Here is a 21,707-nt window from a genome sequence, read left to right as displayed (position 1 = left end):
CAAGGGGTATGAAAAATGATCCAGAATTGCATTCAAAAAGTAAATTCTAAAATAACTGTTAAGACCCACTCTCTGTTTTTTTTGTAATTGCAGCAGCAGGGGAGGTGAATACATGTATTCGTTTAAAGAACTGGTCTGAATTACAGATGGTTATACTGTGAACGTGTCCTTGTTAATGATTTTGTAACATGACAACTTAAAATCAAAAGAACTTTAATGTAGATATTGTTTTACCAATTGTGTCACCTGAATAACTATGTAATGATTTAACTCCATTCTTACAGACAGTCATAAGCAGGATTACTAAAAAAACCGAGGGGCCATTTTTGGAAAAGGTAAGACAATGTTTATCTTAAACATGTTATCTCAGAACACACAGTACATGTACATAAGATGCTTTACAAAATTATTTACACGTCTTTATTTCGCTGTATCCACAGCATTGTTTCACTGATAACAAAATTAAACAGAAATATAAAATCTGAACAATAGGTATTTTGCTGGCTGGTATTTTGCTCTTCAAAGAGATAAATTTTTCCTAGCAGTGTAAAACAATAGTGTGTCACACATACGTCTAAACTGAGAATCCTTAAGTCTTTGTAACAATAACAGGTCTGCTTCAAAAGTCTTTTGTTTCTGTTTTTTTTTTTCTCTTGTTGGTGCAAGCCTCGCTTCAAGTGAGCTGAACCACAGAGTAACAGTTTCCATAGACCTTCACGATGTAGCCTTCTGGCTGGTTCCCTGGTATTCAGGTTTCCAGAGCAACATAGCCCACTCTATCTCTGTCTCCTCCTCCGGGCTGTTACATCTTTGAGCTCAAGGGGCCCTTCACCAGACCCTGCTCTTTGCGCATGACGGGCGCGTGGATGCTGCAGTCCCGTGCCTCACAGAAACCTGGCACACCCGCCACACCAAGCATGCCAGGCTGACCCACTGGCCCAGGGAACCCGCGGGGGCCTTGTGGTCCCTCAGCTCCATCCATGGGCATGGCAGGGTGTCCGGGCAACCCTGCAGGGGGGGACGGGGGACGGGAGAGGAAAGCCATGTGAGTAAATGCTAGAATGATCCCAAACGATTGAAGGTCAAAATAAATAAAATAGCTTAGGTGCAGCTCAGTGTTTTCAGAGTTAATTATAATACTGTATGGCATAAATCTGGTCATGTATATGTTTATACCCCAGAAAGTCAAAAACCCTCCACACAGCTGAGTGTTCATTAAGAATGGACACTGCACACAGGATATAGGAAGGAATAAGAATGTTCGGTGTGCCTGTAGTCAAAGCACTCTTGTAGACCTACAGCAGTGCATAATCAGGTTTGTTTGATGGTAAATATTTGGCTAATATTTCTCACCGAAAAACATGGATGCTGTCATAAAACAAGTGAAGGAAATCATTGCATTGATTTGTGTTTTCATCATATCTTTAGAGTTAATTGTTACGTATTTAATGTAAGTAGAGGCATATCTATATTTAGCAAAAAACACTTCCACTAGCTCTTTAAGGGAGCAGGTCTATCAGCTAAGATATGCATTGCAGATCGAAATACCCACCTCTGAGCCCTTGGGGTCCATCAGGCCCACGGAGGCCTTTCCCAGTATCGCCTCGGTCTCCTTTACGGCCCTTTGAACCTTTCAGAAAAAAAGATTCATTCATGATACAAAGGGAATCTCACAAACTAAGGTAATTCAGCTAATACTCTAGACAATATTATCAGTCTGAGGTGTGATGCTGTTTCCAGGTCTGGCAACAGACAGGTGTCTTCATACAAGAACTGGGTCAGACATGGGAAGTGATGGCACCTGAAGCTGAAGATGTACAATAGATACTAGCTTAAGGCTTAAGTGGTTTTGTATGTAACCCACCCCCTTCTCTTGCCCCCCTTTTATTTCAACCCCAGATGGCACTGACAAAAATGTGGTATGTTTAGAATTAACCCTGTGAAGTGCACAGCTGATAGGAAGGAGTTCTGTCTACCTTGATCTCCATCCACACCCGCTGTTCCGTCCACACCGACGTCTCCTCTGATGCCACGGCCTCCTTTGGCTCCAGTCTTGCCAGCTTTACCCTGGAGGTGGGCGCACACGCGCACAAATGAGTTAAAATAAGTAAACGTGGTTACAAAAGATCAGGTGGTGAGGTACCTGATGGCTGTGGAAGGAGACAATGTTTTTGACCTGAATGAGTAATCAAATGAGACTTGGACAGAGGGACGACCCTAAAGGTAGCTGCAGCCCTTCAATCCTCTCACTTCAGCGGTCCATACCAGTTCACTTGACCTATGACCTTATCTACATGTGTGTGTGTGTGTGTGTGTGTGTGTGTGCGTGTGTCACTCACAGGCTTGCCAGAAGATCCTGTGGGCCCTCTGGGACCTGGGGGTCCGATGAGAGTGCGGTTGTTTATCGGGCAACCCTGGGCACACTTGGAGCGTATGGAGGAGGCGTACTGGGAGATCTGAGCGGTGACCACTCCCTGGCACAGCTGCAGGACCTGCGCGTCCGTCAGGCCCAGGCCCTGAGAGGAGACCAGTGGCCATTAGTGTACATGATGGGGAAGTCAACACGCCAAACGTGCTGCAGAGGATTAATAAAGTATCTATCTATCTATCTATCTATCTATCTATCTATCTATCTATCTATCTATCTATCTTGAAACTACAATGCAAGCTACTAGTGAATGTTCATCTCCTTGATCGATTGATCACTAAATCTGGCTCTGACTCAAATCGCTTCACAACAATCACTTGTACTCTCATCCACACACTCTCTCACTCACTCATTCAAGTTATGTCAAGGCCAAAGCGTAAAACCTCCTTTGTTTTGTTTCTTTTTCACTTGAAAAATGAGAGTGTATTTTGATACGCACAGGTTCACCTGGCACACCCTTTGGTCCAACACGACCTTTGACCCCCGAGTCTCCACCTGGACCGGTATCTCCTCTTACTCCGGGGATGCCTGGAGGCCCCACGCGGCCGTCCTTTCCCTCTGGCCCTTGGCTACCCCTCTCTCCTTGCTGGCTCAGGTCAAGTGATAAAGAAATTCGTTATTCATCTGATATATTTGTTATCATTCATATCATTCATATGTTTACATAATTCATCTGATTCATTGCTATGGCGTCATCATTCAGTCACGAGAATAAAGAAGAGTTTGAGGAACAAAAACAGTGTGATCATCCTATCTATAAGTAGTGAACAAACCTGTCCTTTGTCTCCGAGGAAGCCAGTACTTCCCTGTGGGAAAGAGGAAGTGGAAGAGGAAGCATTGTGACGACAGACACCATAGTTGTGCAGTGGAAACTACATAGTATGAAAACTGTGGTCTTTTTAAATGTCAGCTGAGAGCAGATGACGGATATTTTTACCTTTTGACCTTTCACTCCTTTAATGCCAGATCTTCCAGTTGTACCCTAAAAGGTAAACAGAGAAGAGTTCCCCAAGGTGGGTTAGAAAAGAAAGTTGTGCGCATTTGTGTATGTATATGAGTGCATATATAACGTGTGTGTGTGTGTGTGTGTGTGTGTGTGTGTGTGTGTGTGCGTGTGTGTGTCTGTGTGTGTGTGTGTGTGTATATAGTTACCTTCTGCCCATCTACTCCTGTTTCCCCCTTGGCTCCCTGAGGACAGAGTGACCAATAGTGTTTGCTGGTTATTTGCCCAGTGTAATAATAATAATCATTCAATCTTATATAGCGCTTCTCTAAATACCCAAAGTTGCTTTACAGAGTCCAGAGTCCAGTAGTCATTCATACATACACAGTCATACTGGTGGTGGTAAGCTACATTAGTAGCCACAGCTGCCCTGGGGCAGACTGACAGAAGCGTGGCTGCCAATCAGCGCCTACGGCCCCTCCGACCACCACCAACATTCATTCATATTCATACGATGCGATGCATGTCTTTATGATGGTGGGGGAAACCGGAGTACCCGGAGTAAACCCACGCAGGCACGTGTAGTAACTGCTGTTTCACTTCGACTCCAGTCCAGAGTGCATTGCAGTAACTTCTATGACATTACAGCGGGTCCAAAGGGTGCTCCATTTTAACTTGAGCATTAGAGTTTGTAAGGGATGCTTGTTAAAACATATATAGTTATTTACTTCACACACTATCTGATCAGCATATGATAACATTGAGATTCTAGGGGCTTGGGGGGGGGGTCACAGCTAGTATTGCTAACATACTAACATAGTGGACATGACACTATGTGAGTCTTGAATCGGAGTATGAAAAGGTTGAGAGATGTACACACCAGTTGGCCAGATAGGCCCATGGGGCCGGGCAGTCCTGGAAGGCCAGCATCTCCTGCCTCTCCCACGATGCCCTGGAATGCAGATACAGCAATGTAAATCCATCAGTGTATTATTAACTTCTTTTGATAAATCCATCAGTATATTAACAAGTTTCGTGGAGGGCATGCAAGAGGAATGATGCATAAAGGTATGGAATTATGGCCAGTATGTATTAAAATGGTGCAATCTTCAAATACACAATAAGATAATAAGGTCTTTTTCAATGCTAAATCTTTTCAGATGTTAGTTTTTCAGTTATTCCGTTATTTTTATCTTAGCCACAAATAGATTCTGAAATATCGAGGGACTTTCCCCGACACATTAACGCTTCCTCAATCTGAATGTCAGATTGGTTGTTATCAGGTGGCAGTACACCCACACAAGCCCACGTGTTGTTTACAACTCAATCTGGTGCCACGTTAAGGGAATTCTAGGGACAACACCATTTTCTCTTTGGTACTTTTTTGTCAGGGTGACTTTTACTTGTAGTTTGACTTCCTCATTTTAGAGTCTAGGCCACAAATGAAGAGACATTGTTTGTGTTGTCTGGGCTGAGATCATGGTGGTACTAAAGCCAACAGACAGCTCCTCACCCCAGCTCCCACTCTTCCTCGTCGCCCCCGTCGTCCACCATCACCTTTCAGTCCCTGAGACAAGACACAGAGACATAATATTAGACCCGAGTGGTAGAGGTATTTCAGTCTACCCATCACATCACATATCACACATCATTATTAACATTTGAATGGAAGGTCATATTGCAGTTCGCTGTGTAATCGTAATGCTAAATTGAGTATGTGTGTGTCTGTAGCGAATACAGTTTGCAGTTATTTACCGCACCTTAGGTCCAAATGCCCCAGGAACTCCCTCGACCCCAGGAACACCAAGAGGACCCTAACACAGGGAGAATCCGAACATTGTGAAACAAATCCATACATGAATAGATACACTTTTAAAGAAAAATTCCAAAGGCACTTACATCCTCGCCAGGATCCCCATCACTTCCGGGTATACCACCAACCCCCTGGCCGCCCTGTAACAACAATGAGCACGTTACATCTGCTAATGGGGAAAGTGCAGTGCTGAAACTGCAACATATCACATGACTGTTCAAGCCTGAAACCAGTGTACTTAACTATAAATGAACACAGATTACATGTAGTCATCAATGCACATATAAAACATTTGGGCCCTTGTGAAAGGTCCATCTTCCATTGGAAAGTACTGTGCTCATGACATGAGTACAGTCATCGGATGACCGCATACCTTGGGGCCAGTCTCTCCTGGGCCACCTGGCACTCCGGGATAACCCTAAAACACAAATGACACGTCAGACATGTGATATGTGACACGCGATGAAGAGTGGTGGCGAGTGAGCCTTGAGGTCGTCTCTTACATTGTAGCCCTGCTCGCCGTGGTCTCCTGAGAATCCAGGGGCTCCAATCTGGCCCTGCAATTACAGAGGAGAAATCTATTATGAATCCCATTACGAACGGTAGAACACTTACAGTTTAGACAACAATTATTTTATTTATTTGTCTATTGTCAATTGATAAATGATCAGAACTGTGATTGGCCTTGTAGTATGGATGCTTCATTTAGGGTAACGGTTTCAGGATATGGGTTTTTGATTTGATTTGATCTGTACAGCACATAAACAATGATGCTTTCTCATCAGTCATATGTAGGAGCAGTGGCGAAACCACCGGGGTGGCAAGGGGTGGCAGCTGCCACCCTAAAAAAATTGCTTGCCACCCCACTTGCCACCAAGGTTGTCAGAAATGTCTCCTATAATATACTATACATTTATTGAATGGTATTATATTTTTGCTACTTAAGCTGTTGATCTCTTTGGTAACTTGTTCTAAAATCTTTAAGTTCCCCCTCCCCTGTAAAATGGTGGAGTCCATGAGTCCGCTTTGCTCTCTTGTCACCATGGTTGCCCATCTCCGCTCCATTCCAGTGAAAAAAGAAACGGTTTGAAAGCATTTGAGAAGCCAAAAACAAACTGGAGACAAGCCTACTGTAGACTTGCAGTGATGAAAGAAGTGAATCGTGAATCAAGAAAATGTGATGGGTGGTCATATGTGATAGACAGTTCCGTTGTAATTTCAATCGTTTATTTAATTGCTAGCTTGCAAAAGTCGGTAGCATACAGTAGCTAGCTCGCTATACAGCTTGCTTGTGCTAGCTAGCCTTAAAGTTACCACTGTTAGCTTAGCTAACCAACGTCTTACTAACGTCTTTAGTACAGTAAGGTGAGCTGACAGAACATTTTATAGCGGTTTTTTCTCAGTTTTTATTTTCATTACGTATGTAACCTAACTGTTAAGCCATTCCTAAATCAGATTTTAGATACCACTAACCGTTTTCTCACAAAAAGCCTTTTTATGGCTGTTTTTAAGGTACTCCGTCATGTAGCCTACAGTAAACTCAGTTACAGCAAAAAGTGTGCGTTCTTTTGTCCATCCTATCTTTAGCTAGCTATAGTTAGTCTAGCTTTGGCATAAATTATTTTGTATGTGATAACCTAATACATACAGAACAAGCCATTATAAATTCAATTAGCCATTTAGAAGTTTGTCTGTTTTCACTAACTGGATTTGTATAAATAAATATTTTTCATATTTCATATTCTTTCATCTTTCTGGGCAAGCTCTGGGGGTGTCCAATAGTACCAAATACTTAGGGCACATTATCACAGACACGTTGGAGGATGATGCCGACATGTTCAGACAGAGGGGATCGCTCTATGTCCAAGCTAATATGTTGGTTAGAAAATTCCACCACTGTACATATGATGTTAAAATTAATTTGTTTAGAGCCTACTGCACCCCTCTCTATACAGCTCCACTCTGGGAGGTTGCGTAAATTGAAAGTAGCCTATAATGACTGTCTTAGGATACTCCTGAAGAAACCCAGGAGTACTAGAGCCAGTCAGCTGTTCTGTAATATGGGTCTAACCACCTTTATGGCCTTGCTGAGGAACCTTACTTTTAAGTTTATGAGTCGGCTGGACTGCTCTACAAATTTTATAATTTCATAGACCCTAAGATCTGGGAACATTGGCATGAGTGCCTTTTTTAGCCCTTCTTTCATTGTATATTTATATGTATTTATTTGTAATTTATTGATTATATGTATTGTGCATCTTCCATGTGGGCCTTGAGCCTGTAATAAAGTTTAATATAAATACATATAGACACCAGGCGTGTGTGTGTGTGTGTGTGATATGCCACCCTTGAATTTCAACTTGCCACCCCATGTAAAATTTTCTAGAATCGCCACTGTGTAGGAGAGCATGGATGGCTCACAGGTGCACTACTTTCACACACACAGTCCCATCCCCTCTGATAGGGGATGCACTGACACATTTCAGTTGCATGCCACTCAATGCTGCATTTACATTAACATGCTTTGAGTGAGTCATACAAATGTTCAACTTAGAGGAAACTCTACACGGATGTTCCCATTTTATGATTAGCCTCTATTGAACACCACAATTGCCTGTTTATAACACACAATAAAGTGTGGGGAATACCTATCGCAAGGGGAATACCTATTGCATGTTATTCTGTTTTCATCATAATAATACAACGCCTCTTGTGTTTACACTGACCCCAAAGGCAGCTCATTCATTTCATTGGCCTGTTTTGTGATGGTGCAGATTTTCTAAGCATTTAGTCACTGTGTTCCAAAGCTCATTATCTTACCTTCTCCCCCTCTCTGCCGTCTGGGCCCAGCTTGCCAGTTTTGCCAATGGATCCCTGTTGGCAGAAGAGGTTTTTAATTACCAGTACTTCCAAAGGCTTCTTGCAACACACCAAATTCTTCATCAGCTAGAGACCTATATTATTACTACAGGTCATCATATAGAGACCTATATTATTACTACAGGTCATCATATAGAGACCTATATTATTACTACAGGTCATCATAGAGACCTATATTATTACTACAGGTCATCATATAGAGACCTACGTATATTATTATTACAGGTCATCAGCTAGAGACCTATATTATTATTACAGGTCATCAGCTACAGCATATTGATGCTTACAATGTCTCTGTTTCATCAGGGGGATCAAGGTATAGAACTCATGAAGTTCAACATGGTGTGTGTGTATATAGAGCGGCATTCGCAACGCTGACACTCACCACAATGCCTTTACCTCCTCTTGTCCCTGTGGTTCCAGGTGGACCGATTGGACCCTAAGATCAGAACAACACAACAAAATGAAATACAGTGCTGAGTGAGATATTAGAAACACCACGAAGAACCATATTCATGTTGTTCAAAAACAGCAACAACTCCAAGTACTGTACTTAATGCAGTAAATGGAGGATATTTTGAATTAGTCACCGTTTCATGCTTTTGAAACAGAGACATACAGTCAGTCAAATTAAAAGTCTATTGTACTTACAACATCTCCTGGATCACCGACTCCTCCAAGTGGGCCTTCCATACCGATGCCGCCCTACAGACAAGAGAAAATGTGCCCAATAGTTTGAGCACCGGCCATTTTGCTTTTTTATTTTCTAATGTTCTTGCTCAATGCTGAATTTCATGGTCTCTGAACTGGATAATGTTGATCAAGAAAGTTCAGAAATCCCATGTAATCTGAGAGACTTTATCTAAACATAACTTGGGTAAATGGCTGTTGTGGTTTAAAAAAAATGAAATTTTTTACCTTTAGGCCAAAGATACCAGAATCTCCTCTGTCACCTGGTGGACCAGGCAAACCCTAAGAAACAATAGTTGACAAAAGAAGGTGAGAAATCAATAAAATGAAGGGATGTAAGAGAAATATGGTAGGATATAGTCATTTTTGGTTCTCTGGGAAAATCTTGGCCAGTTTGCTCACCATAGCTCCAGAGAATCCAGACCCGCCTTCATCTCCATCAGACCCAGATTCACCCTAGGGAAAGGTCAAAAGGTCAGATGGGATAGTCACAAGAATGTCCGAGTAGATGCAGATTTAGAGGCTGATGAGTTTTGCAACTCAAGGCATGACATTAAACTAAACTATAACAAGTATGGTGTTCTTTATGGTGTGTAACCTACCACAGGGCCGTATGGTGTTGTTTATGGTGTGTGTGTGTGTGTGTGTGTGTGTGTGTGTGTGTGTGTGTGTGACCTACCACAGGGCCGTATGGTGTTGTTTATGGTGTGTGTGTGTGTGTGTGTGTGTGTGTGTGTGTGTGTGTGTGTGTGTGTGTGTGTGTGTGTGACCTACCACAGGGCCAGGGTCTCCTCCTCTTCCTCTCACTCCTTTGGTTCCCTTGTAACCCTGGTAACACAGCAAAGGAGCATTAACAGTGGCGACCATGACACTTGACCTCTACCCAACAGCACTGTGGAAGCCTACTGGACTAACCTGACGTCCTTGAGCCCCTGGGAATCCTGTCTTTCCTTGAAGGCCTCTGGAGCCCTGTGAGAACAACCCATCGTTAAATATTCAGATAGAGATGATTATGTCCTTTTTATAGTTTCAACTTTCCTGAATATGGAATTTCCTTTATGACATTCAACAGACCCCGCAACCAATTGACTTACAAATTCCAGGTCATGGACCCTGTGACCTCGGTATAGCCACCATCTCCCCTGAAATTGTACAAACAAAATTTTGAGGGCTGTCTCACCTTTGGTCCTGCGAAACCAGCGAATCCAGGCTCCCCAGGCAGACAGTCACACTCTGTGGGCCCCTCCTCCTCCAGCGTCTCTTCACTCGAGCCGTCGTTGTCATAGGGCACCTGGGTCATCTCCGCTCTGTCCTCTTTGGCGTAGTCATAAGACTCGGTGGTGCTGCCGTAAGGGTAAGATTCATCTGTGATCATGGTGACCTCGGTGGGGCCGGCGGCGTAGGGGTCAAATGCTGAAGCTGTGTTGTCCTCATAGGTTTGGGTTGGCTCTGGGGGGTAATCTGTGGACAGGTGTGGATTAAGAGAATAAAGTCTTACTTGACAAAAAAAAAACAAGCAGCCAAAGTGAATTAAGGTATGATTAAAAAGTGTGGCCTTCTCTCAATGCTTCAACACCAACAAGAGATAGTCAACAGAATTACTGCTCTTTCTCTTAACGTTTTGCTGAACAGCAAAATACATGTATGCAATAAATGTTCACACTGTAGAAAGTCATGTCCATGAATGAATAGACATGACCATTTCACCCAAAACTCTTCCATCACTGAGACCGATTTACATACAGCACATACCTAAATAAACACATACAGAAATGGATGATAGGATATTTCAGTTAAAGGTGTAACATTCTCACCACAAGATATTCATATATGATTCTGGCCCACAAAAAAACATGGTGGATGATCAGCTCATAGCAATGAAATAGAAGGTGAAGCAGTGGAATTTTAATTGAATTTAGGCTATATTTGAGAGAGGTTACTTGTGTTCTACCTGGGCTTGGGTATGTGGAACGATCATCGTATCGGTCAACCAAGGAGCCTTCATAACCCCGCTCCTCACCTGGATAGGAGAGGGGTAAACAGAATATGACCGTTGGATAGTGTTTTTGAGAACAATGGTCAAACTTGATATGAGTGTATCCAGTAAATCAGTTTATGTTATGTTATGCAGATTTCAGCCTTGATGATTCATGAAATTTAATTTTAATATGCATTTTTTGGATTTGCTCTGCATCTTTAATCAGTGAATAAAGTATAAATTAATTTCACAAAAACAAATTATCATTGACATCTGTTGTAGGTGGGGGCCTCTCGTATCCCTTGTGTATTTTTTGTGGTTCAGTGGATTTGCTGTTGAATTCTTAATACGATGCCACACTTTAGATAAAAGTGTCTTAATTAAATGCAAATGTCATCTGATTCCTTAAACTTGATGGAAATGCAAATGTCATCTAACTCCTGTGGGTTTTATATTAAAGTTGAGTATAGCACACTTGCCTCCCATATTTATATGGCTTGGAAAAGCTGCACCAGACCTGCATCAGTCACCCTGTGCCTAACCCCCATTACAATTTATATCTCCAGAAGAAGGACTGAATACACCGCTTGCATCTAAAATACATATCCATCAGTGTTCTGGTTCTGTGTTGAAATGCTAACTCCAGTACCTGAGTTGTTGCCGGAGAACTCATCCTGAGCGTAGCAGCGGACAACACACAACAGGAGCACACACACCCGCGATGCAGCGGACACCTGTTATGAACAAGAAAAACAAAACAAAGAAAAGAAAAAGAAATAGACAGATCATAAAACACACCAACAGAGGGTAGGGTAGTCATGGTGATCATTGTAGAACCGTTCAAGCCCAGTGTCTCAAGACATCCTAATGCTTTCTATTTGTCAAAATAAAAGACTTCAGTCAAGGGACTAAAATCATGTAGAAGACAATTAAACCAAAAGATGAAATGGGAAAAGTGGGCAATGGGGTGGAAACCTCCAGGCATCCTCCATGTCCTGAAGCTTCATGGAGGTGTTATCTTACAGCAGTATATTCAGCTTCATGGAGGTGTTATCTTACAGCAGTATATTCAGGAACCAGAGAGCATTGTCTCCCCCTAGTGATAAATAAACCGTTTCTATTCAAGCATACGGTATATATGACACAAACACTCAATCTCACGAAGAAAGTAATAAAGGTCTTGTAGCCCGTTTGCCTGACTGATACTTGGAATTACTTTGTGAATTATCTGGAGCTTCAGATGTTGTCATCTGTGAGCTGGCTGACACCTAAACATCCTTCTTGATGCAACTGAGACTGTCACTCACTGAGGGCTACTGTCACTATCATTTGACGCGGTTAGGAATACAAGGGGGTTTTCGAGGGGGACTGATATTTAGCTGTAAAATGTATCAGTGCAGGTAATCATTAAATTATTTATCCAGGGAGATCTTACAATGGCTATCACTGAAGTTGGTTACAGCCCTGACGAACACTAGAGTTTTTTTATTGCCCACACTTGAGGAATGTGAGGAGCATTTCATTGATTTCTACATAATGTGTAATGGAGTTAAGGCAAGGACTGTGCCTTTAAGCCCCACCTTGGCTTAATGTGTCATGGAGTTAGGTAAGGACTGTATCTGATTGCCTTTTGACCATCAGACTTTGCTCTCATGAATCACCGGTGGAGATATGGATGGGCAATGCTGAAACCATGCTGAAATTCCTGGTGTCACATTCATTTTCTGGGAACCGAAACTACTTTCTTGCAATGGCTACACAAGAAACATAGAGAGGTAATAGTGAAAGTGAAAAAGTGAAAAAATAAATTCAGAACGAAAATGAAAGTATGAATTGAGATTCCTGAGATTGCTACTAATACCACTCTGAAGTAGAAGACTTGAGCTTGTGGTTAAGGGCAAATTAGTCAGTGGGGTGGTTTCATTTCACCTCAGCTCTCACTTTCTTTTTCTCTCTCTCTCACTTTGTGTCACACAGAAAACTCCCTCAGAAGGGAGACCAATCAGGAAAACAGTCATTCTGAGGAGATAGACCTCAATCAGGCCTCTGTCTGAGAGCCAGACATGAACAGCCCTTCCTGAACCACAGCTCTTCTCAGGCTGGTCCCACATTCCAGAATGATCCAAAAAAATGTCTCCTCTCTTTTGAGATATAGCCTTCTTCTCTCCTCTCTTTCCCGCAAAACCACTCTCTACTGATTTAGGCTTGTGTGCAGCATATTAGATCTCTATTACACTGCAGAAATTAAAATCTTAGTAAGCTGAAATATCTTAAATCGAGGCACTATATGCTTGTTTTTTGTCTGACAGGATATTTCTTCTTACCAGGCATTTTTTTTTTATGTTAGAGCATTTCACTTGCTTTAAGCGTTTCAGTCCTTAATTATCTTAATAAGGTATAACTTGTTACTGAGATTGTATTACTGGTTCTGAGCAAGTTAATTCTTCTAACTAGAATTGCCATAACTATAAGGCTGTTTGAAGTACAAAACTGCTTTGTCAAAGTCAGAATCAAGACAAATGTACTTGTTTTAAGATATATTTGGGTTATTTATTTTTTTAATCTTGGTAAGTCAAATTTTCCTGTTCTGTTGGCAGATAATTATGCTTAGTTTAAGTAATATATCCCTCATTTTATAATTTTTTCCCCTTGTTTTTGAAAGCTGAAATTTGCAGTGTAGTAGAGATCCCTGTTCCCTTACCCAACAAATAAAAAACTTCTCAGAAATATGACTGGAGTGTCCCTTTCCTATTCCCTTCCCTTTTGCCCTTTCCCTGGTGGAAGAGTTCCATATTTGCAGAAAGAGAAGTGGTTGCATACAAGTTCTCTTCCATTTTAGCGTTCATCCCTTCAGCCCCGCAGAAGGTGAGCTGAGTCACCAGTTGATATCTGGCTTATAATACAATGACATTTTGGGAGCGCTGATACATTAATGAGGGCGGGGCCAAGTTTGATGGGCAGCAGGTGGGAGGATCTCTACAAACCCACAGGCACCCAAGGGCATTGAGGTGCACCGTAGCGTTACAACTCTTCAGATACGCTGATCAGCACCATATTGTCATTTATAGAATCGAATGGGTAGAATTTGTACAGCAATAAGGGAGAAATACGTGTCACTATTAGTTTATGAGTTCTTTATGGATTGTAGTTATAGATTCTAGTGCAAAAAGGAACAATGGTGAATTTTCTACCATTTCTGTTGATAAGCGTTAGATGTTATACCCAGCCAAAACAACAGAGTGAAAAACAACCATGTAGTAGTCAAAGTGAAAAGTGCTGTATTTGCCGTAAGCATCATGTTGTTTACCTGTGAACTGCTAATGATAGAACTCTTGGTGATTACCTTCTAACTGTCATCTGGTTAACAAGAGAGGTCAAACACTGACATGGGGATAATCCTTACATCTAACAGACTAGTTTGGGGATCAAATAAGGAACACTGCGTCAATGTCAAATCAATGATTCACTGATTCAAAAAGCACACATTTGCTCAAGGCAGTCAACATATCCTTAATACCACATAAAAAGGATATATGTATACAGTATTGTATGCATGTCATTGACTTGACACAATTCCAGTGGTTAAACCAATCAAGCGAAATCCTTCACCCTATATACAATTGCACACACCATTAAAAAAACAAAATGTCTCTTCATCTTAACAGAAAACCAAAGCAACTTCTCTACTGGTGTGTGAGTCCCATTGTTAGTACAAATTCCCTGCCTGTTGCATTTTGCAGCCCACCGCCCAAATCCAAACTATCTACCAGAACCACAAACATCCAGTTGCACGGCTCCACTTACCTTAGCCTTGAGGACTCCCATGGCCGCAGTGTCAGCTCTCTACAGTCCAAACCCGACGGGCCTCCACTCGCCCTGCACTGAGGAAAATGGGGGAAAGTTTTTTTTTCCAGTTGACTATTTTTTCTCCCCCAAGGATTTTCTTTCCCCGGTGTGCGTATGTGTGTGTTCCCAACGTGGCGGCTCTTCACAGCGTTCTCCCTGCCCACCGCGGCCTTACGCTGGTCCCCCCCCCCCTGTGATCATGCCGGGGATGGGCTACCAGCCTCTGCTCCCTCTTGCTCCCAGGGCCACCACGGGGCTCGGGCTCCCCTCCCCTCCCCTCCTCAGCTGGGTGAGAAATACCTGAGCCTGCCCCAAACAAACACACCAGCATCAGAGAGAAGAACTAAAGGGAAAGGTAGACTAAAAGACTGGGGATGAAAAAGAGATTGGGGTCAAATGGGAACTTTAATCCTGTTGTTTATACTGACTGTTGGATCGAGGCACCTTCCAAGATAGTGATAACTGATGATGATTGCGTCATACTAATTCAGGCTTTCTGAAATGTAACAATGTAACAATACATCAGTAATAAAACTGAGCTTTAACAAATGGGTTATTGGGATTCAGCAGCAATATGGCACCCAATGACTTGCAAATACATGACAATACTCATACAATAACGTACAGTTCACATACAGTCCTTAGATTCATTGTTTAGGGTACTCTAATTTTCCAGGGATCCACCAACTCATTCTTCACAAAGCAGAAGCAGGCATCTCATCAGTGCATCTGTGACCTTTTGACCTGGTGGTAAAAACGTGCCAGGTGTGCCACCAGGGCTACAGATTCTTCAGCATCATAGATCAGGGACAGGAGGAGCTCAGGCGAACCTGTGCCCTTGTTTCACTATACTCCAAGCACGGAAGGAGGGGCCTTATTCATCCTGCTAACATGGAACTGCCTTTCCCTACACCTGGGTTGATCAAGCAACAATTATTTTGTTTTTTTGCTTGTTTGTTTATTTATTTTTTCTCCAATACCAGTTTCATTTTACCACCGTGGGGGTGTGCACTGAGGATTACAAAAGAAAGAATCAATTCATAAGGAAAACAAGTAGGCCTAGGCTGAATATCTTTTTTTGTTTAATTGCTGCGAACACAATAGACAGACATGTTTCAACCGTTTGTTGTCCTCAATGTCTCTAGACCATCATACCAGTTTCATAACAGAAGATGCTTAATAAACCCTACCCTCAGACCTCTAATAGAGACTTTAATAGTATTTCACTTTTAACACTAATTTCTCATAGAATTATGAGAAAATATTAGTGTCAATACAATCAACCAATCAGAGCACCTGTTTACTACCAAAGCAGAAAGGATGCAGTAAAAATAAAATTAGACACGCTGGAAGACTACACTTGTGAATAACACAGTGAATGCTAATACCCACAGTAATTAACAAACCAAATCAGTGCACTTTATTTGTTTTAGGAACACAGATATGTGTCCATGTAAGACCTCAGACTCACAGAGCTAAAACAATGGCAAAAAGAAAAAAAGACGTTACAACACGTTTGAAATGGAACATGGCACCAAATAGGAACTGCCGTCCACACCTCTGGAAACTACTCTTTCTTTTTCTTCTTCTTCTTTTTCTTATGATGACGTTTCACCTCTGGAGAGTGGGAATCCCTGAAATAAAAAAAGACACAGAATGAGACGCAAGTTATGATAAATATTATAACATTATTGCCAAGAGTTTATCGTATAGTTCAGGGGTTTTCAACTGGTTTTGTCCCAAGGACCACCATTCTGACTAGAAAGTAATTCGCGGCCCACTGATGTGCCTGCACGCGTGTGCGTGTTTGTAACCGCCGCCGCCACACCCCCTCCCCCTGCACAGATATTCTGCCTATAACACTTAAATATGTGAAATTATCAGGGTACATCGCTAGCCGCCGCCGCCACGCCCCCTCCCCCTCCCCCTCCCCCTGCACAGATATTCTGCCTATAACACGATATTTTCACGATATTCAATTCATAAAAATAAAAAAATTCAATGGTGAACTGATCAACATAGGCTCATGTCACGGACCCCCTGCAATGCCGTCGCGGACCACCAGGGGGCCACGGACCTGAATCAATTGCTTGTCCTTGATTAAGTTCTCAAAATACTAGATCATCCAAAATTCTCTATACGACCCATTAACCTCAACTAATGGTAGTTACCGAAAAGAAAGACATCACCCTGAATTTTCATGTAGAAAACACAATCCTTGCCATACATGGCTTTTCGTGCATATTGAACAATTTAAGTGTGAACTGCACATAATTCACACAAATGAAATAAAAATGTGCCTCCATCAGCACTTCCGTCTTGAGTGTTTCCTAAAGTGATCGATGAAGACAGATTAAATGAATTAGTGGCTTGATCAGAGTTGTCCACAATATTCCTTTAAGTGCAATCAGTTCTGTGCCATGAGGGTGCCTCAGATAACCAAAAAACATGGCAGCTCTAGATCATCGTTGACCTCTCTACTGAGACGCCTCCGAAGCCCATCGTTATGATGGACGTGTTTGTGTCCCGTCCCTCACCTCTTCACCCTGCCGGTGTCATCCTCCTCTCGACTGCGTTCCCGGCTGCGCTTGCGTTTATGGCGAGAGCTGTGGCTGTGGCCGTGACTGTGGCCATCTTTGGAGCTGTGGTCCTCTCTGGAGCTGACATGAGACTGGCGTGACTCCACAGAGGCCGAACGCTGGTCCTCAGACTGCCTCCTGCAGAGCAGACAGGCAGAGCAGGTACACATTAGCACTAATGTCGAGGCTATTAAACGCATTGTGAAAAGCATCACGGCTGAATGCGGTTTTTTTACGTTGGAAACTCCAAACTCAAATCCTGAGCTCTCCCTCATTCGGTCAGATATAGGACACTAGCCTAGAATGAAGACAGTTGCTAAAATACCCACTAAAAGGTTGCTAAAAGACAGTTACTTTCCTCTTATATCTCAAAGCAGAGCAAATGTGTCTTGGCTCTGTTCATATTTCTGCATTGTGGAAAAGGTACAGGTTAAGTCACCTGTGAGAGGAGTGTTTGGATGTTTTTGCCTCCTCCATCTCAGGCTCCTGCTCATCCTCCTGCCACATGTTAGCAAGCTCACCAGAGTGAACATCTATCACCTCCCGGATCACCTGTGCAACAGACAAGACCACACTGGCATGAAGTCATCTACATGCAATGCAATGTTCCCAATCAGATGTGACCTATGGGAAGCTTGCTGTGGACCAGTGTCTAAAATCAGTCTAAACAGTTACTCATATATATAAAAAAAAAAAAAAAAAAAAAAGGACAGGGACACACAGGCCATCAAAAAGGTAGTCCAACCTCAGTGTAAGACTTCTTGGTGATGTGGACGTTTTTAGCTCGGTATGACTGACGCCGCCTCTTGTAGTCCCTCATCTCTGCCAATACCTCCAGGTGAGACTTCGGACCGCTCTGACCATCATCTGTGCAGAGACATAACTGCATTACTTACTGGGTAGAAGCAAACGCTGTTCAACATGCTCGCCATATTTGCACTTTAGCATGTTTGTTAACACCCAAGCAAATTCTGCAGTATCGAGTTTGCGAAAGTGTGACAATCTAAACTTATGCCAAATGACTCAGTATAAAATATAATTTAGACCCTGAAGCAATAGGTTATCTATCCACTGAAAACCAGACTCCAATAAGCAGAATCATAAGCAGAAGACCTTTCTTGAGCTTGGCAACCAGATCCACGTAGAGGTCCTCATTGTTGGCGGCTTCTGTTTTGGCTCTCAGCGTCTCTTGGGTCACATGATCATACAGAGCCAATCGGTCAGCCACTGTGAGGTCACATGTAGCTCTCTTATAGTTCTGAGGGACATCATTGGCATCCTTAGAGTAGTCACCTGAGGATTACAGACACAAATGTTTACCCACACATGCAGACATGCATCTGCTCACACTGAAATGTCATTTAAAACTAAATTACTCTTTGATGTGTGATGGAATTGCTTCTGTTGCATTACAAAATAGAACCTTTGGGCAACATGTAATACTTTTGAGGATGACCAAATAACTTTAGAACTCCATAAACTTAAAAAAATAAATTAAGAGGGACAAAAACAATTCCCAACACGTAATGGGAATCCTGACACCCTAAGTAAGTGCAACAACACCTGCTCCTTTGAAAGGATATCAAACAAAGGATACTGCAAGTAATCAGGCAAGTCTGAGAGGGAAGAGAACTGTCTATATTAGACCTCCCCATACTCACCCCTGTTACTGGAAAGAAATAAAGAACAAGCAGACTTTAAGGAATTTTATTTTAGCTGTGTAATTGTATTGCCCTAAAAGTCATCAGGAGCAGTGCTTAAGGGAAAGCTAACAATCTTATACTTCCCACGTCAGTTATCTGGGCCTCTGTGGTCTTACCTTGGCTGTACTGTCCTTCCATTTTGATTAGAGGTGCCTTTGCTCTTGCTTGTTGGATGACTTGCTGTTGTAAGTTTTTGTCTGTGGGAATGCAAAATTGGCAGTTAACAAAAGTCCTTCGGTCAAAACAAAAAGGAACACAGCGGCACCATATATCCAAAATTAGCCCAACTCACCCATAATCACACTAGGAATGCTGGCTCTCTCGTAACAACCTGAAGGGTCAAACATCTCTGCCTGATACAGACAAAAACAATGTTTAACCATAGCATATTTAGTTTTTATATTTAAGATTAGCTACGTGTACAAAGTAGCGTTACCTGTTCATCTTTGGAATAACCCATCTGGTTAAGCAGACATTTTACTTTGTGTCTTTCCATGCTTCTGTCTGGAACACGGTGGTTTGGGTCGTAAGGGCATGATTTCATCGACTCCTGGGTTACCAAACGAAAAGAAAACAGATCAATTCTACACGATGCTACATTGGTAAGAACAATAGTAATCGGCAACAGGTATACTGTTACAAGTCAATTTGTCTTCGGGGTACAGGCTAAGGTTCCATCAATCTGTTAACAAGCGTCGGCTAAAAGTTATCCACCACTGGTCGACTGGTCCTGGACAAGAGTACCCTTCTATTATCTGTAATAAAGCACCATGTCTTTGACAGGCCTATGCATTATGCCTTTTCTTTCGGGAGAAGGTGCAGAATGTCAGTCTATGACATTGGGACGGAGTATTAAACGAAGATTTCTTTCTTTCAGGTGTGGTAGTGTATTATAAAAGTGCAATGGTGAGTTTATTATGGTTAAAAATTGAGACAGGGAGCAATATGTCAGCATCTATGGCTGGGTCGGACTTCTCAACCAAGATTTCTCAAAATTGCGTTGATAGATTTTGTTCATTGTTTGTGTGTGGATCTTTCAGGTGTGGTACGGTAGCATTATACAACTGAAATTGCATGCAATATAATATGCCAACGGCGTGAATAAGGACATTTGCGCGAAGAACGTAAAATACAGTGAACATAACAATAGACACCGTGGCGGATAACTTCACGCCAGACCGAAAACCGACAATTGGCGCGGAATAGGGCAACTATTTGAGAGCTTTGATGTGTAGAAAGGAACCAGAGCAGAGCTAAATGTTTTTAAAAAGTAGACAAGCCAGACCGGTCAGCACAAGATCAGTTACCTTGCTGATATTTTCGTTCCATTCTTGGTCCCATCCAAGCGAGTCGAACAGTTCTTTCAGTTGCGTTTGACAGTTTTCAGTGAACTCCGTGAGCTCTTGTAAAGTTTGCTGGCGAGCTCGGAGGGTTTCTGATGAGTCTCCGTTCAACGTCTCCGACATTTTAAATTACAAGCTAAAGTATTTTCATTCTGTTATAACATTCATTTTGCGTAGGTGCAGAGGATCATTAGCAACATGCAATCTGCAGGCTTATAGTGATGACGTTTAAAACGCACGTTGATGACATCATCCTCAATTGGTTATGTTCTTCAAATGTGGAGCTGCGTAATCGAGGACTTGCACGAGAAAGCTTGACTTGACATTATACTTGTATTTCAAAAGGAATAAAATATGTGTATTCTTTATTCCGAAATCGCATAGGCAATACTTTTGTGAAGACTGCTAAAGGTTAACTGCACCCTTAAATGTGTGTATTTTTTTTTTGCTGCTGTAAACTTAATTACATTACAGTACTGTGATAAAACGCATCAGTGCTGGTGTTAATATTGAAAAAAAAAAAAGAATTGCCATTTTATGGATTGAAAATAGCTCAACATGCCATCTACAGTAAAATCATCCTGGACCTTGCAAGGCCGATGCTGATGTAGGGTCAATTGACCGATCGCGAAACTCCTCCCTAGAACGGCCCTCATCCAATCATACCTTAGCAACCGCTACTAAGAGAAAAAGGTCCGACAACTTTGAGGTCTGAGCAGCATGGTGAAACAGTGTGCCTACGGGACTTGTAGCTCTGATACAGAGATTAGAGGGATGCGTCGTTTCCCCCCCGCATTTCCAAAGCCCAAAACACAGGAGGAAAGGTGCCGGTGGTGGATTAAACAGTGTGGGAGACCCCACTCCCAACTCAATATACCGAAAAACACACATATGTCTGCTCCAAAGTAAATGAAGCTGCTTGCAGATAGCTATCTATCTAGCGAACTACGCTATCGCTAGGTATGATAACTAACTATCTAGTTGAGAGAACATCCCCAAACAGTTATGGTTCATGACAACTTGTATTATTACCACTACACGTACATAACTAGTCTCTCCAACTAAAGTGTTAATGTTAAAATCAAAATGTTAATGTTACCGTCTGTAAAATTGCACGCTGATCTATCCTAGCTAGCGATAGCAAACGCCAGCATTGAACAGAACTTTTATCTAACACTTTGTATTTATGCTGCTGGCGTTTGCTATCGCTAGCTAGGATAGCTCAGCGTGCAACTTTACAGACGTAACATTAACATCGCTAGCTAGGATAGCTCAGCTTGCAATTTTACAGACGGTAACATTAACATTTTGATTTTAACATTAACACTATAGTTGGAGAGACTAGCTCGAGCTTAACATACTGTATCAATGTTGAACAAAAGGCCATTATGAAGTTTTTTTTATTTTAATCTTTGTAGCATTTTGTGAATGGGCAACCTACTCCTGAGTATCCCAAGGTATGCATAAGGCACAACCTGAGAGCAATAACCTGGCGATCTGATAC

The 21,707-nt window shown here is 42.1% G+C and overlaps 2 protein-coding genes across 2 annotated transcripts; both read right to left on the bottom strand.

Annotated features, from left to right (window-relative positions):
- Positions 1-14,557, bottom strand: zgc:113232 (uncharacterized protein LOC541546 homolog). Its single transcript, XM_042709185.1, has 25 exons — positions 14,537-14,557; positions 11,382-11,466; positions 10,695-10,774; positions 9,935-10,312; positions 9,670-9,723; positions 9,529-9,582; positions 9,157-9,210; positions 8,983-9,036; positions 8,716-8,769; positions 8,450-8,503; positions 8,005-8,058; positions 5,688-5,741; positions 5,558-5,602; positions 5,271-5,324; positions 5,132-5,185; positions 4,885-4,938; positions 4,252-4,323; positions 3,581-3,616; positions 3,366-3,410; positions 3,202-3,234; positions 2,868-3,014; positions 2,340-2,516; positions 1,977-2,067; positions 1,553-1,630; positions 1-1,008 (listed from the first exon to the last, which is right to left on the bottom strand). The coding sequence occupies exons 1-25, from the start codon at positions 14,555-14,557 to the stop codon at positions 803-805; spliced, it is 2,088 nt and encodes a 695-aa protein (XP_042565119.1). The 3' UTR covers positions 1-802.
- Positions 14,558-15,643: 1,086 nt separating this feature from the next.
- On the bottom strand, positions 15,644-20,446 carry snrnp48 (small nuclear ribonucleoprotein 48 (U11/U12)). Its single transcript, XM_012829098.3, has 9 exons — positions 20,168-20,446; positions 19,297-19,410; positions 19,153-19,213; positions 18,977-19,057; positions 18,271-18,450; positions 17,903-18,024; positions 17,597-17,709; positions 17,116-17,295; positions 15,644-16,212 (listed from the first exon to the last, which is right to left on the bottom strand). The coding sequence occupies exons 1-9, from the start codon at positions 20,324-20,326 to the stop codon at positions 16,146-16,148; spliced, it is 1,077 nt and encodes a 358-aa protein (XP_012684552.1). The 5' UTR covers positions 20,327-20,446; the 3' UTR covers positions 15,644-16,145.
- Between the last annotated feature and the right edge of the window lie 1,261 nt (positions 20,447-21,707).

This window comes from Clupea harengus, chromosome 11 (genome assembly GCF_900700415.2).
Source record: "Clupea harengus chromosome 11, Ch_v2.0.2, whole genome shotgun sequence".
Lineage (NCBI taxonomy): Eukaryota > Metazoa > Chordata > Actinopteri > Clupeiformes > Clupeidae > Clupea > Clupea harengus.
The sequence above is the reverse complement of the archived record's forward strand: the minus strand, read 5'-3'. Positions and strand labels throughout refer to the sequence as shown.